This window comes from Anopheles ziemanni, chromosome 3 (genome assembly GCF_943734765.1).
Source record: "Anopheles ziemanni chromosome 3, idAnoZiCoDA_A2_x.2, whole genome shotgun sequence".
Lineage (NCBI taxonomy): Eukaryota > Metazoa > Arthropoda > Insecta > Diptera > Culicidae > Anopheles > Anopheles ziemanni.
This window is the reverse complement of record NC_080706.1, coordinates 57193858-57209886: the sequence shown is the minus strand read 5'-3', so window position 1 is coordinate 57209886 and position 16029 is coordinate 57193858. Positions and strand designations below refer to the sequence as shown.

General features: G+C 41.8%; 1 protein-coding gene across 1 annotated transcript in view; it reads left to right on the top strand.

The window, feature by feature from the left end:
- LOC131286522 (homeotic protein ultrabithorax-like) overlaps positions 1–13289 on the top strand; it is a 75145-nt gene extending 61856 nt beyond the window's left edge. Inside the window, exon 3 of the mRNA XM_058315484.1 lies at positions 12997–13289. Within this exon, the coding sequence (XP_058171467.1) occupies positions 12997–13289 (293 nt within the window). The remainder of the gene's footprint in view (positions 1–12996) is intronic.
- Positions 13290–16029: the final 2740 nt, after the last annotated feature.

The following is a 16029-nucleotide window of genomic DNA, read 5'->3' as shown; positions in this document are numbered from 1 at the left end:
GAAAGAACCCACTATCCATTAAAAAATCTCCTTAACTAAGGTAGCCTAAAGAGCATGACCTGATTGGCAACGGCATGACTAGGTTGCTGAAATATATCACATACTCTTGGCTAGTTAGCAATGCATTTCTACCGACGAAGGTGTACAAATGTGGCAGGTATAGCATTCATAAATTCCTCCCTTATTGTTCAGTAGACCCTCCCGGAACACTAAAAGATGCCGGCCCTGGGCAATGTAAACCATGTTTGTGTAATGCATTATTAGGTGTTAAATCAGATAAAAGTTCCGTGCTATAACTCTTTAGCAGGCAGCATAAATTGGTCGTATTTTATACCACGATTTCGTTGCTGGCTCTAAACCTTCTTCTCTTTTTCCATCTCATGGGGAAAGAAAGAGGCAATGGAGTTACTATGGAAATATCCCACCGTACTTGCGCGGACTGGCAGAACTGGGCTTATCTAGTTTGAGCTTTAGTTTACTGCAGCATTGTCCGTGCTTTTGCATGATCCTTTTGCAAGCGTGAGGTGTGATGAAAATAAAATCGATTGGAATTTGAGGTCCAGTTCGAAGATATGGGGGTCAAAAGAGAGTTTCTCCATTTCCACAGCACGGCGTTTACTGATGAACCCGCTTTACCGTAGCGCCCCTGGAAAAAGCAATCGAAGATACTTACAGCGTACGAAGTCAATCCGAGGAAACGTGCGACTTCGTTGCTCTCAAAGTGACCTGCATGACAACTTTGACTTAGAGCACGACACCAATGAAGCGTCGGCTAGTGTTAACGGTACGTTGTCCGTGTGCGCCATGTACCTGTGGCAACTGGCAAGGCAAGAGACCCCCTCGGTAAAGCGCGGAGGAGTGGCCAATTGAAGCTCGAAAAAGAGTTCAGTGAAGCTATCACGCGGGTAAGATCTTAAACGGATTTCCAATGTTTCATTGTGGTGTGGCCGGGTTTGGCATTCTGGTTCTTTTTTACCTCGTATCGGTTTTTACCGTGTTTGTTTTACTTTTCCGCAGCGTAAACTTGTTTAGCAGCCGTTCGTTCGGCTCGCTTTCCGGCACGACGTCAGAGGCACTCGAGAACGGCCGGCGGTTGTGAGCTATAAATTGACTGACTTTCATGACGGCGCATAGGTCGGTTGCCTTTGAAACAAAAGGTTGCCGTGCTACTGTTTGAATAGAGCACTCTCGCATTAAAAGCGCCCCCTCCACGTTGCGGTAAACTGTACCATCGACTGTTGACGATTCGCCAGCCGAGACGAGGCCAATGGAGGTAAATGGCAACAAATGATATGTGTGTTTGTTTGCGTGTGTGCTCGTGAAAAGCAAGGAAACTGTAGAGACTGCATTTATTCATTGCATTTTGCACTCAGCGTCTATTTATCTTTCATTTGCCAGCTAAGCAGATTGGAAAATGATTCACTAACTTTCTACCAAATGTACCAATTAAACGGTTTTCTATCCCAGCAATTGATATACTGGTTTAATTGTTTCCATTTTTGTGTATCGTTGGGATAGAATCAAATTGATTGTTTTTTTCCACCGAGTTACTGACAGACTTCGTGATGACAGACGAGGTTCGCTCGTTAGTGTCTCCCGAGCATCTGACAAACCAGAAGGAACATATTTTGCGATCAACATGACTTGGTTCGTATGTGGGTTGAAAAAATGCTACATCAACTGTTTGTCGCCACCCATTTTGTGACTAAAGAACTGTAATTGGGGCAGATTATCAACTCCATGGGTCATGGTTGAGAGGCACAGATGGCTGATAACAAAGGAGCAGAAGATTGAACCCGTCACAAAACCACACAAACAGAGGCATTCGAGATGCATCAACTCCATTCCATCCGCAGTGATTGAACTTTCATCAGTTTCAAATCATTGTCGGGTGATGACGTGTTGGAGAATAAGGTTTCATTCCAATTTCTGAACAGCGCCGCTGGTGCCATTAATTTATCGCCTTCGAAAGCCTATCCCCGTTCCTCCCCGTAGTGTGCAAGTTTTGCGGTGAATGGCAGATGCCAATATGGAGTCGCAAATACAGCCCACGATGGTCGAACCGAACGCCAAGGATTCCCCACTACTCTGGTTGGTTCGATTAAGATACGGATCGCATGAAAGCCAAAGCCTCTATTCACCAGTGTATCGCATTAAGATCTCGGTTTTCGATTACGGTGATTATGATTACCAGCCTGCTCGGGTACTCTTGACCACTGAATGTGGCAACAAACAGGCATCCTTTCTTTTGTTTACTGCTGTGGTTTCTTTAGTTCGCTTCTGAAGAAGTTACTTCGGAGTTAGGTCTCAATTTCATCAGTCTGCCTTCGATAGTTTATAGAGGATGGAATATGAACAACAAACTCACCCGATTAGCGGTGGTGGTAGAAATTGTCTGCTGCAACACACGATTTATGTTTGCTTTAGCCACACGTTTTTAAGATTTACGATTTTGATTAAAAGCCAGTATATCGATCGCTTCGCTTTTACGCCCACTTGGAGTTTTCGCCGTCGCAGTCGTATCCAGCCTGTAACCCCTGCTCTCCGAGATATATAGCGCTGCTGCTTGCTTCCAAGACCTTCTTGATTCTCCTGTCCCTTTCTTGAGACGGAAAGAGAAATGTAGAAGAAAAACTCTCGATCATATCCAACATTATAAACACTTCATTATGGCCATTGTATCTCCTCATGTTGGGCATCGGGAGACACAGACCCTCCGGTGACTCTAGGCTCTGCTGCTGACAATGCCATTAGGCGAAGAAGGAGCGCACTTCGTTTGTTGTGCACCGACATTGACGGATTCCCACCGGTCAGACGTTCTTTGTCGTTTCCGTCACGTACCGTTGCGTGCACTGAAATTGTCGGGACGAGCCAGCACGGCAAGGAGGAGATTGATTTAAATGAATAGTCGCACCTCAGCACCGGCCCGTTTTAGATGGCCCGCGCGGTCAGACTGGGCTAGCCGCATGGCTTAGTGAGACCCGAGACCTGTAGGCGTTTTCTGTAGGTATGCGTGTATCGACTGGCGATGGTGCGTATTTTGTCGTTGGTAAACACGAACGGAGCGATTCCCCCTGATCATGAAATATTGGGAATCCATTTTGATTTACGATGTTTGATGGTTTATTAATTGACCATAGGGTTATTTGAGTTATGTACGGGATCAAGCGGGCTTTTGCTGCATAACGAACGCGTGTCCCTTACGAACTCACGAGCTCGGCCACAAGCTCAATATCGCTGGTGAGGATGGTCGGTCTATGTATGCACTTGGCGTATTTGTTTGTGTTCGGTTGCTGCGCAAATTTTCATCACTCATGTGCTTCTTTCCTCTCCGAATCCCTCGCCGTAGCGAGTCTCTCGCGCTCTGGTGTTAATTTATGCTGCATACGAGCCATCACCAGTTCTTCATCCGCATCGCTCATGCTTTCGATTGCCCGCCATCGCGCAGCCCTTATTTATACACTGTACTGGGGATATTATGTAATAGATGCATATTTTATTGTATCGGATTAAATTAAACAATGTTCGATCGATAATGAATGGCCCTGATACAATATTACACCGTTCGAACTTCCGATAGCTTCGTCGTCGTCGGCGTTGTAGCCCGTTGATGTAGGCATTCTCGGTTGCGTTCCGAAGCAGCGACGCTATAAGGCATCAATCTTGCCGTTGGGGAGATTCGTGTGAACGGCAGGAATGAGAACTTTAATAGAAAATAGTCCTATTCTCTTTGTGGGCTGGACTCTCAGGGGTTGACCTCTCGCTTTGCATGAAAGAACGTGGAGTGGAGTGCACGCTTCGGCAGGGGAGGTATTAGCATGACATTCCTACGCCTTGTGGTCAATTAAGTGCTACCGAGTTGTGCATTAGAACCAAACCTTCGTGAGGCTAAATCCAATCGAGTGTGTCGAGTATTTCGAGTGTCTCGAGCGGCCCAAGCTGCAGTTTCGACGCTACCCTTGTCTTTGCCATTGTTGCCATTGTAGTATGCACTCTCCACATTCAGTTAGTTGCATAGTTTAGTAAAGTGTGGGCTTGGTTGAGGCCAAGCAGCGCCGTTATCTATGCATCTCGATCTCGTTAAATTGTACATGATGCAGTGTTTTTGCACGGCTACATTTTAATGTGCATAATTGGGCATATTTCATAGGCTCTGTCTCGCTCTTCGATCGTTGTTCTCACAGCTATCTGGACTTCAGCTCGCGCCTTTTCGGTTTACTCACACAGACCACAGACCCCTTTTTGCGCTATAGAATAACATTATCGGCTGCAGGCCTGTGTCTACCTTATGTCGTCCGAATCTCCTTCCGGCAACGTTTACTCCTGGGAGGCTGTGTGATTGTCGTGGGTCTGGTGGCTCTCGGCGCTCCTTTGTTTGGCTGCTAATTGGGTTTAGAACGGCAAAATAAGAAACCCCTTCCCACCCAGGCGTATCATATGATTCCACCGTACTGTTTAGATGTTTGCTTTAGCTCAACCGATCGATTGATCTTGATTAAGATTAAGTTCAAGCTCGAAGTGATCGGAAAACATTGAAATATGGTATGAACAAAGTTTCCTTTCTCTCTATGCTAAAGCAACGAAACATGTGTGTATCAACTTCACTGCTATACTGAGAAGGTCCGACGATTCGTTTTGGAAGCAAAACAATTTTTCCATTTTAATGAATCTCATGTGTGGCTTTCCAGAGATTTTCAGAGCTACCCAAACGACACCAGTGTTTGGAAACTGATTTATAAGCATGTCATTTGCAATCTTTTTTCAATTTTTCGATGTACTATTCATGTATCGTTCAAGCTGACTCCCTTGTAAAGCAACTTATGACAAGTCTACTCTCGTAGTATTTGCATCTCCGCCATCTTGGACAAATTTTGTTAATCGTTAATCTTGGTGGAAGTGTCATGTTCTACTTGGGTGTTTCTAGCAAGTTTTCCAATGACTAGTCGAATCTGGGAAAAGTCTATGTTGTTAGATTAGTTTGTCGGTTTTTGCTAGTATTATCTCCTGGCAGGCATGTTGATTCTGCAAAAGATGTTATATCATTTATACCAATACGTTGTGCCTACTGTCCTGGTGGGCTTTTCTGTACGCTGGTTTCAGGAAGATGTGGGGAACACTATCCTTTTCCCTTTCTCAAATTGCCACTTTCCTTTGGGAGATACTCGCAATTTGACACCATTTTCGTTCACGAAACATTGCCTATGCACAAGCCTTCCTTTTCAAATCCTAGCTTGGAGTGGTAGACCGTAAGATTAGAAAGCAGCCCAAAAGCAAGAAAAGAAACATAAATCATGGTATAACAAGGTCGCTAGTAAATCATGTCCTCCCTTTTCTTGTTTCCTGCTGTATGATGCGACCATACTGGCCAGCTGTGGCTCTAATATACTGTTGGAGAATGTTCGATTGCAATTTTGAAAATGATTCTCGAATCAACGGAAGAAGTTCCCACTCAATGGAGTTGACTTATTTGTGTTGCTTACTAAATTAGCTAAAAAGTTTAATTTGTTGATTATTGATGACTTAACAAATTTGTCAATTGAATACTGTATGAAAATATTGCACAAAAGTTCTATTTAAACCATAATCGATACCCGTTTGACAAAAGTAAAGATACTGTGCTACTAACAACAAACCAAGGAGTATTTCATTCTTCAATGATTTCCCAAGAGAGAATAGGGAATGAGAAAAGCCAAAAATTATAGGCGTATTGTTTTGCTGGATTGTGTTAGATTGAGGGCATCGTGATTGGGAGAATCGGGAAGGAATGGCGTTCGCGCCTCTTTTTTATTGCCAGCATATAATTGCCAAAGATGAACTACGTCGCCGTTTGGTCGGTGCGGGAGAAAAAGAAAAGAAGGAGCATATTCTTGGCTCTCCTACATAAATCTTACCTCTGAAATAAATATATCAGTCCCTGAAGAATTTAATTCTCACCACTCCTCCTACCACGTTTGGTGAAATCTAACGGTGTGCGTTTCGTGTTCGTCAGGAGGGATGGCGTTCAGGGATCAGGGTTGTCCCTTTCCCTAGTTAGCTTGCGTTAGCTAAAACTGTACATAACTCACCGAAAGCCACGTGCTTTCCGATTCTGGTGGCAGATTTTGTGCAGGAGGAAAAATGGCAGCGTCCTGAATGTTTTCTTTCATTTTTATTTTTATCAGTTGAGGCGGCAGTTTGTTGACCTTCTTGCTTCAATTTCTGTTACTATCGAGTCTATCACTGGTGAATCTGGATAGCGTCTGCGCAAAGGTTTGTTGTTGTTGGAAAATTGATATATCAAGAGGTACATACGACTATGAATCAAAGAGGGAATGTTTTGTAAGCCATTGTAGGGATCAATAAATAATATCGTTGTCACAGACGTTTGATAAATTGCTTGGTAGAATCATTCGTATGGTGCTATTCGGTAGCACGGTGGATTGTTTCGTATCGCCATTATAGCTATTTAAATGATATTGCTTCCTCATTGCTGTGGAGTCTATTCAACAGTATTTTTTTCAACATGCATCTAAATGCGCTTGGGCAGGTGTTAGCATCTTTGGTAGCAGGTGTGTATTAAAAACGCTGCAATGGCCACACTTCAACGAAAAATACCATCGAAGCAAATTTCTTTTAAAATCTAATTCCTGTTTGCAAAACGGGCCCACCATGCGTGGTATCACATGATCATCCTGAAATCACGCACTTCGTGCCGTCGAGCAGTGAAAGGATTACGAATGGGGCGGATTTATGAGTTGCTCGCAAAGCCCTTGGTGCATATTTTATCACCGTTCGCAAAGTTACCGTAAACGGTACATGTACTACATATTCTTCCAGCTCTCTGCCCCCCTCGGTGTTTTCCCCCCACAAGAAATGGAAGCGCGTCGTTAGATGCGTTAACTTGCTCCGACACAATATTAGAGCAGTGTGCGAAGCGCCGTCGCACAAGGAGAAGGTTGGCGTTGGAGCATGGAGCTATTAATTTCATATGTGAAAGATTAATGTGCTGTAAAAAAGTAATTATAACTATTTGCCGCCACTGCCACGGCATAGCGTGTTTATATCCATCCCTACAGCATTGGACAACGGCAGCATTGGCGCCAAGTGGTGGAAATCCTCCAGTGGGCAACACCTTGGGAAGCTCAATTAGGCTTACAAGATTGATTGCCTCGGTGAAGGGACAGATAGATTGTGGCAGTTTTGTTGGGAAGATTGTGTCATTTGACATGTCACGTGCCAATTGTGCCTTTGGAAAGAATGTACGAAATTATGAAAATAGTCAAATGTTTGCTTACAAAAAGCTTCGTTTACTCGTGCAATATAAACTGCAACAATTCAAGCATAATATCCATAAAACAAAGTAAATCATCACAAGAAAAATAAAAAGCCGCTTCAAAATTTTCATTGTAAAACCAGACGAATTGAAAAGCATCGTGAAGTCAACTGAGTTTTCGTTTGCATGGAAAATAGAAAACACGATATTCGACACCATCTCAAGACGAAAGATTTTTTCTTGCAACTCTAGTCGATTCTGTGTAATTTCTACAGCTTCGCTTGTTCCGTCACATGAGGAAGTCACCGCGACGAACTGGCGCGGTAAATGAGAAGGCTGTAGAGAGAAGTCATCTTCAAGCAGAAGAAGAAAACGGAGAAAGATAACAAGCATTTTCAATAACATGTTTCCGTAGCATCCCCGTCCTCCACTCGCGTACATGATGATGGTAGCGTAGTATCCTAGCAGGTTCCAGAATGGCGGTGAAACTCTCAGACTGAAACAAGGCACTGGCTTGCACCCGCTGGGATTTTCTTGTCTTATTTTTCATCTGTTAAAATAAGAGGAATTTATTATGGAGAGGCTGTGTGTATCTGTTGTAGTTTTCCTCGTGTTGTTTTTCGTCGATGATTCTTTTCCTATCATCTGGAATCCCTCTCCTGTGATCCCCAAGACTTCGGTTGTTCAATGTGTTTTTCTTGTCTTTTTTTTTAACCAAAGCCACTCACAAGGCATTGCAGCATCAAATGATGCAGTTACGGCGGTATTTGCCACAACATCATGTGACTGTTGTTGCTTTTCTACGTTCGCTGTCAAGCGATCTCGCTCAGTCTGGTTTGGTAGGAGAAGTCACGGTCCAAAAGTAGCACGCGCGATACGTGGCGTGGCTTGAAATTGACAAAAAGAGAGGACCACGAAGTATGCACCAGTTCCCTTGTGATAATGGCAAAACTCATGATCATGGGTAGAAAAACATTCGCAATCCAGCGTGTTTCTTATGATGTGAGTTATTTTCTTACCACACAGTCATGTATGTGGAACGCACACTAAAGGAAATGCTTAACCAATGTGAAGATTTTATGGATAAATTTGATCTCAACTTGATTTCTACAAACAAAAAAATTCATAAAATGTATTTGAAGGTATTTTTATTTTTTGCATCCTTCATCCACAATCATACAATTGAATAGTTTCTTAAGATTAACCACATGTTGACCACATTCTATAACAGAATAATGCATGGACTTTCCACCGAAATGAGTTTGACGAAAAACGCTAGTTTACAACTCTCGAATTTTTATTATGAACTTTAAGTTAGAAACGTGATAAATGTTTTATAGCTTAGTCGGTGAAAGAGGATCTTGAATTTGAGAGATATGAAAACAAAGAAATTCAAAATAAATTGCATCGATAGAACATATGCGTTGATAATTCTCCAAGTCCACCTTTTCTTCTTCGCTTCGCTGATTGCACGAAAATGAACCTGATGAGCGTTGCTTATAGAGGAGTGGCAATGCATTGGACGTGTGTGTTTGGGTGTATGTGTCTGTGGAAAACCGATTACCGATGGAAATATTGATCGCTTTCGTTAACACCGTAACAGCTCTGAGGTACCACCGAAAAAGGGGCACGCGTTATGTGCATAGACACAGCGAAGGAAAATAGTGCTCATAGTAACATCACAACCGGTGCCATGATTAATTTCCACCAAGTGTTCGGAGTCGCTCGCCTCTCCCATAGTCCTGAAGAATGACCGTAACTCAGGCATTAGACCCCCATGCCTAGTTCCTAATCTTATCATTCAACTTAGGCCAAAATTTTGAAAGGAACCAATCTGAAGAGTGGGCAACCCTGAAAGTGGCCTGCCCTGTCGACGTTGAGACGGCCCATGGCCCCTTTTGAAGCAGATTAAAATGGCCGCTCGAAGCAGACTCAGGAAAGACTGAAGCACTAATTAAGATAAGAAAAAGTCTGCAACGCCGTCCGTGTCGTTTGAGGGTTGTTTTCGGCTACCGAAAAGCGCGACCAGAAGTGAGTCATCAGAGGCGCTGCGTCTTCGATGAATAAATTATGGGTGTGAATAATTTGTGGAGCCTTGAGCATGTTGATTACACGATCCCGAATCGTCGACAGATTTATGAGAAAAGCAGGAGTCGGGTTGGCTCAAGCGAAACAAATCCTTCGCGTAGATATATTGCTGCAGTGCGCTTGAGCAACGGCTTAGGTTGAAAAGAAAACACAGAAGGAAGCTGGGCTTGAGGAAGGACGAAATTTTTTGACATAAGTGAAAGTAGAAAATAATGCTTGGCAGATGAAAAAGAGCAAGCACCACGCTTAATTAGACAGGCTTTACAAAAATTTGTCTGCAGCTGCCAGACACTTGAGTGGGGAGAACATTCCTCACACAATCTTTACGTGTGACAGCGTCGGCTAGAGCATTTGCACATGTCGGTTGATTTGTTTCCAATCGTTGTCGTTAAACGAGAAGTTTTCTTTACTGAATAAAGGTTCTATAAAACATCAGTTTACGAAAGATATTTGTAAATTGACAGAAGAAGGCATTATTGTGATGGATTATTTTTTCATGACTCTTCATTTACAAATCGGTTATCTTTGTAATAATCAAAAAATCATGTTATAACATTATTTATCTGCTGTATGCTATGTTTTACCACCCATAATCTCGTTTCATCTAATTTTTCTTTATATACTAGAACTATTGATTGTTAATTTTATTCGGAATGCTTGTATTGTATTCAATAATATTAAACCAACATTTGTGTTTGTCTTGAACTGCCGAAAATCTGCGCTGCTCGATGGGTAACACCAGAACAACCAACATCAATAAAAAGATCTCTGAAATTATCAAAAAGAACATCTGGCAACCGAAAATAGCGAACAACTGATGTTCAGTCATAATTATAACCGCTATCAAAATGCCTGCCTGTAATGGAAAGTCCCACATATATTTGGTTAGTAAATAAAATAATCATTAAAAGAAGGCTTTTTCCACAAATGCAAAATCGTAGGTCGTTCTTTCCTGTTGAAGCGGTCCTTTCAATTCTTCAAAAGATATGGGTTTTATCGTATTCTGTATGATAGAATTTGATTATTGTGTTTTAATTCATCATTATGTTAAAATTTGTTGCATTTATTGCTGAGGCAAGTGTAGTTTAGACATCTTTAAGAGTACAACGGAAGCCTTTCGAACCATGAATTGCATTTATTTACATCCAGATCCTCTGAGTAGTCAATGAACTTCTGCCCAGTTTTTACGCATTTTTAATTATGAATAAATAAATCACAAAATATGATTTATTGCAGTTTTCTGCTGCTTCTCTACTGTGGTCGTTATTCACTATCGAGAGTTCTTGCGTCTGAAGATCGTTGTGCATTTGCATGCGTGCAGGGCTGTATAGACGTCCACCCGGTTTATTTATTGGCGCGATCTTGCGCTCTCTTTCATCCTCCGATGTGGTTCTGATGGTGTGTGATCGTCCATCGTTCCCTCGGGTCACTTCCATCATTTTCTCAGTGACGACAACTGAGCCAAGTGCGAGGGAGGAGGAGGAGCATTATAAGCAAGAAGCTGAAGAGCATGAAGTCAGAGACAGAAATGCCGGCATGGTGGTGCACGACGGCCGATTCCATTTTGTTTTCCTCTTTTTCGCCTGTCACCAGTGTCTTGGTCTCTCTGTTCGGTCGTTTTACTCTTTCTTCCATTCACACGTTCTTCGCGGATGCTGCAGGCCTCGCTGTGAGGTATCCCTGAATTCCCGACGTATCTCTGTCGATTCGGTTCAGCTCTGTACGACTGTTTTTCATGCTCTTTGCCAATCTTCGTCGGCTTTCGTAAACATGGTGGCATCGTATTCAAGTTCCGCTCCACTTTTGGGTGGAATTGGGCATTCATTTCGTTGACAAAGGTAGCGAAGAGGAACCCATAGCTCAAATGGCAGCTTAATTTATCTCTCTATATCTAGCTTCTCCTGTCCAGCAACTGAATCGAAAAAAAAGTTACGCCGTTGTGTAGCAGCACGTTTTTAGAACAGGTATTCAGAAAGATAGACTTGTCTCATGCTGGACTATGCCGACCGCTTTATATGGTCGTTTGCTTAATTATAATGTAAAATCCTGGACACCTTCTCGGTATACGATTCGCTTTTAGTCTCAGACTCATTTCTATTTTTTTAGAAATCCGACCCATATGCGAACACACCCCGCACAAAAGTTATTTGCTGTCACAGTTTCTCGAGGGACTTTGCGTCTTTATTTCAGCACGACTACAAACTTTTCTCATGAAGATGATGAATTCCAACCCTCCCGGATGCATGAAACTTGGCAAATCATCCCTTGAAACACATGGCCCATGTTTTAGCTATGATCTTGTCGTTCGATCGCATCCGAAATCATGTGAACGGAAGGAGCTGAATTTTGGAGATGGGCCATGTAAAACAATCACAAAAATTATAGTGCAGAACTGCCGCGTCGCTGTGGTTGCGGCGTGGCATTGCTGGCTGCTTTGGCTGATATTGGAAACAGCCCCAGAGTCATGTCTGCGGCACCAGACGGTTTGAAGGGAATTCACCTTTCACTGTGGCTAAAGTTTGTGCTTTTCACGTCGTCATATTTGATGTGTGTGTGTGTGTATAAGTGTATATTTTTCTCGTTTGGTTTTGCTTGGCAGCTTGCGGCTTCCCTTTCTGGTCAATAATTACAGTTTGCTTTTGTGATAATTTGACTGCTGCGAAACTTACGTGAGAAGGTTTTCGTATGCCCGCTAGGAGCTCTCCACGAGTTTTTCGTTTAATCGTATGTAACCGAATCTGAAGAGTGGAGTGGAAAACATTCCTGTTTACTAAAAAGTGGCAATTTACAAGCAAAAAAAGCGATTGTTTTCGTGAACATGCCCATCGTATACAGGTCTCGAATGGAAGATGATAAAGCGGATTGCACGCTACTCGCGATCCGGTGCAACTCATGCGACCCCAGTGCTCAATTGTAAACCACGGTTCAATGGCCTACCCATCCGAACATAACCACATCCTTAGGCAATGGTGGGCCTGCGGTGGGTTCGAATGGAAGGATTTTTTATTTCTTACAACGTTCAGCATTTTCCTTTTCAGCTCGTGCGTTTTGCTTGCCGACTGTATATCGAGCAATAACTATCAAGACACGAAAGCTACAAAAATTCGTGACGAATGAGAACCGCAAGGAAGTATGCGCATGAACCACAAACGATCGATACAAATATTTTCACAGAGCAGGTTTTTGAGGCCGTAGTTGAGGATTCGTTTTGTGTTTTGTTTCCTTATTCTTGAATAACCTGCTGACTTTTACAAGCCGCAGTATGTCAATAACGCCTACAGAAAGTATTAAAAAATCGTTGAGTGATAAAAATGAATAGTTTAAATAGTTAGTTTCATGAATATTTAAGGAAACAAGTGGCCTGAAAATTTTGGAAAGCTTTTGCAATATAGTTGCAGTGGTGGCATAGAGAGGGTTTCATTACTTTAACTAATACAACTCTAATCGGATGAATTTCTTTAAAAAATTAAGATTTTCTGCCCAGGCGCATCCAAGTGTTGCAATATGTAAGGTGATTTTATTAACAAACGTTGTTTTAGTAACCGATTTTGATGAAACAATTTTTTTACAATGCATTAAATTTATGTTTAAAAAATACGAACATGTTGAATGACAACAATATAATTCGTGATATTTCTTTTCTTTGATTGCGATAGGTGCTAACGGATTGCGACGAAGGGGACGACAAACCTACACACGATACCAAACGCTGGAGCTGGAGAAAGAGTTCCACACCAACCATTACCTTACCCGTCGACGTCGGATCGAGATGGCGCACGCTTTATGTCTAACGGAGCGGCAGATCAAAATTTGGTTTCAGAACCGCCGAATGAAATTGAAGAAAGAGATCCAAGCCATTAAGGAGCTAAACGAGCAGGAAAAACAGGCCCAGGCACAGAAGGCGGCCGCCGCGGCAGCTGCAGCGGCCGCATTGCACGAGCAAAACTAGGGGTTACACCAACACACCAATCACAGTAGTGCTAGTAATTATTTATACTAAACGAAAAGTTCCCGGTAGAAATAGACGGCCGATAAAGCAAACAACCAATTTCTTACCAACCCATTTCGTGCTCTCGCCAAAGGATCAAAGTAACAGGACCATGCAAAATATTGAGCCCACTGTTGGCCTCGAAGGTCCGTGAACTGACCCTATTCCTATCGTATAGAGTGCAATGGCTATGATTTCTTTGTTTTCTCTCTCGTTTCTACTCGGTTCCTCATAGCGATTGCAGTTGAGCAGACACACAAACACACATACACTACAGTCAATTTGTCTATGATCGTTCATTTAACGGATTGGATTGACGGGATCTGTTCATCAATTGTGTTATCATTTCCTTTGCTTTGTTTGGATTTCTTTGAAAGGTACTTTTTATGCATTAGCAGTGAATGGTGGTGGTTAATGGTGAAACTAAACTCTACACAAAAATATCCCATTTTATGATACAAACATCGTCACTCGGGCGGACAAACAAACTGTACTCACAATTCCTACACTCCACATCTTTCAAATCCAGACCGCCGACACACAGTAGACGATAGGATATACAAATCTGTTCCGAATTGTGTTTGATAAAACATTCACATCTTTCTAACGCTACTGTCGCTGTTGAGAGCTGACGAACATTGTAATATAGACATACAAACAAAGAACGGAGATGAAATTAATGCTAAAAAACGGAAATAACTGTCGCTAAACAAACAGTATGAACAAACTACCCGATGGGAGCCAACAGAAATAAATGTAAACACAAACATTGTGCGTTTGTGGTAAAATTGAACGGCTGTACAAATTTCCATTGAACGAAACGCAACGTAGGTCTGTTTGAGAGAATCGATGAAAACATTAAAGGAAATCCAAGATACTTACACGTCTGTGTTTGCTTTAGGTAATACATAGCGAGAAGCGATACGAGTAGAAAAAAGAACGGGCAGCGGCAACAGAGCTCAGCAGATGATCAACAAGAGTAGAAAACAAAAATTTCTTTTATATAGTAGATCTAAATACAACAAACAGCAACCTGAAAAATCCTTACTCTATCTTATCTCAGAGCGTAGAGACCGAAAAAGTAGCGTTCAGTTTTTATTTGTGATGAAAAACTTTGCAATACAGTAGGATAACCGTTTAACGCTTGAAAATATTTTATAGATTTGGTTGTGCGATCGCTCTGTCGATATTTGAATATGAATAGCTCTTTTGTTAGTGCTTTTCATGAGTTGTCCTGGATTTTCCCAGGATGATAAGTGTGTCTTATGTATTTAGTTTTTATTTGTTTTTCGTTTCCCCAGTTTGAGGTAGTTTCAATTTTGAAAATATTAAAAGAATCGTTCACCCGTGATCGCTCCTCTTCAGGGGCACTTAGTTAAAACACTGAAAAGATCTTTTGGTTTCGTTGTCTCGTTATTTATTCACGTACAGTTAATATGTTCGACCTTTCGATGATTTTTGCTAAGCTAGGAAATGTTTCGTAATCAGAAAAACAGTGATTATCTTCCAACAGAAAATGCGCGGTCAATGGCATATTCCACTTGTTCATATTTGCTTACAAGTTGATTTTGTTTTTCCGATATTTTGTGTAAATACGCAAGCTTTAACCCAGTGAAATTAATTCCTTGCAAACATCTCTCACCTCTGCCCCTCTTTACATTTAATCAGTATCAGGGGTATCAGTGAACGATGGTTATGTACTTATTTATCAGAAGAGGACTGTCATTACGTTTTTTATTCTAAGTTACGTGTCCCATAGTTTTGTTGAACCGTATAGAATTAAACACGGACGGAAATGTAATAACAAAACAGAACAATAATTTCTTAAAACGAACTCAACTTTCTTTGATCAGTAATTACAACTCACTGGAAGCCGTCAAAGCGCATCTCCTTTTTATTCCTTTTCACGTAGCGGGGACTAGAGAATAGGGGATTCTTATCCTCACGTCCTCATTCACCACCAATTTACATCATAGATATTTTGGAACGTAAAGAAAGCGAAAACTCATGGGATGGCAATTACCCTCCAGTAAAAAAACAAAGTGGAAAAATATATAAATACGCAAGAAATCATGCTCATTGGAATCTCCGGGTGTGAGGTAGTAGAAGGCAAAGAGGCAAGATTGCTAAAGAAGCGAGGAAGGGAGGTGGGAGGAACCAAACGAATATCTAGGACGGAAATACGTAACTGTAGATTTAATGAACACTTTCAAAAAGAAACTAGTAATTAGATGAAAGCAAGCTATTGAAAGAGTAGTGCTAAGCCAGCGGATAACTGTGGGAGTGGCGAATGTGCCGCATTGACCGCGGGACTGCCAAAGGTGAGTTAGTCAGATGACCATGAAACACAACTCTACACAGTTCAGTGCGATGCGAAAGTGTATTTGTATGTATGTATGTATGTATGAATGTGCATGCCCTGCTACAATGGCTAGAAAACTACAAAAGTGCAGCAAACAAATTAACAAAAAAATGAAATGTATACGTAACTAGCTGATAAGGTGGTCCTATATTTAAAACAAAACATAACTTTATTGAGCTAGAATGTGAGCGACGGAAAACTACGTAAGATTGCAAATAAGTATGAAATCGTGAAAATTATCGTAAGGAATGAAACTCCTAACAACAAATCTCGAATGAGCGTGGCAAGCGAGAGCATAAAAGAGCGGATGGAGATAAATCCTGGCGCATCATATAAACC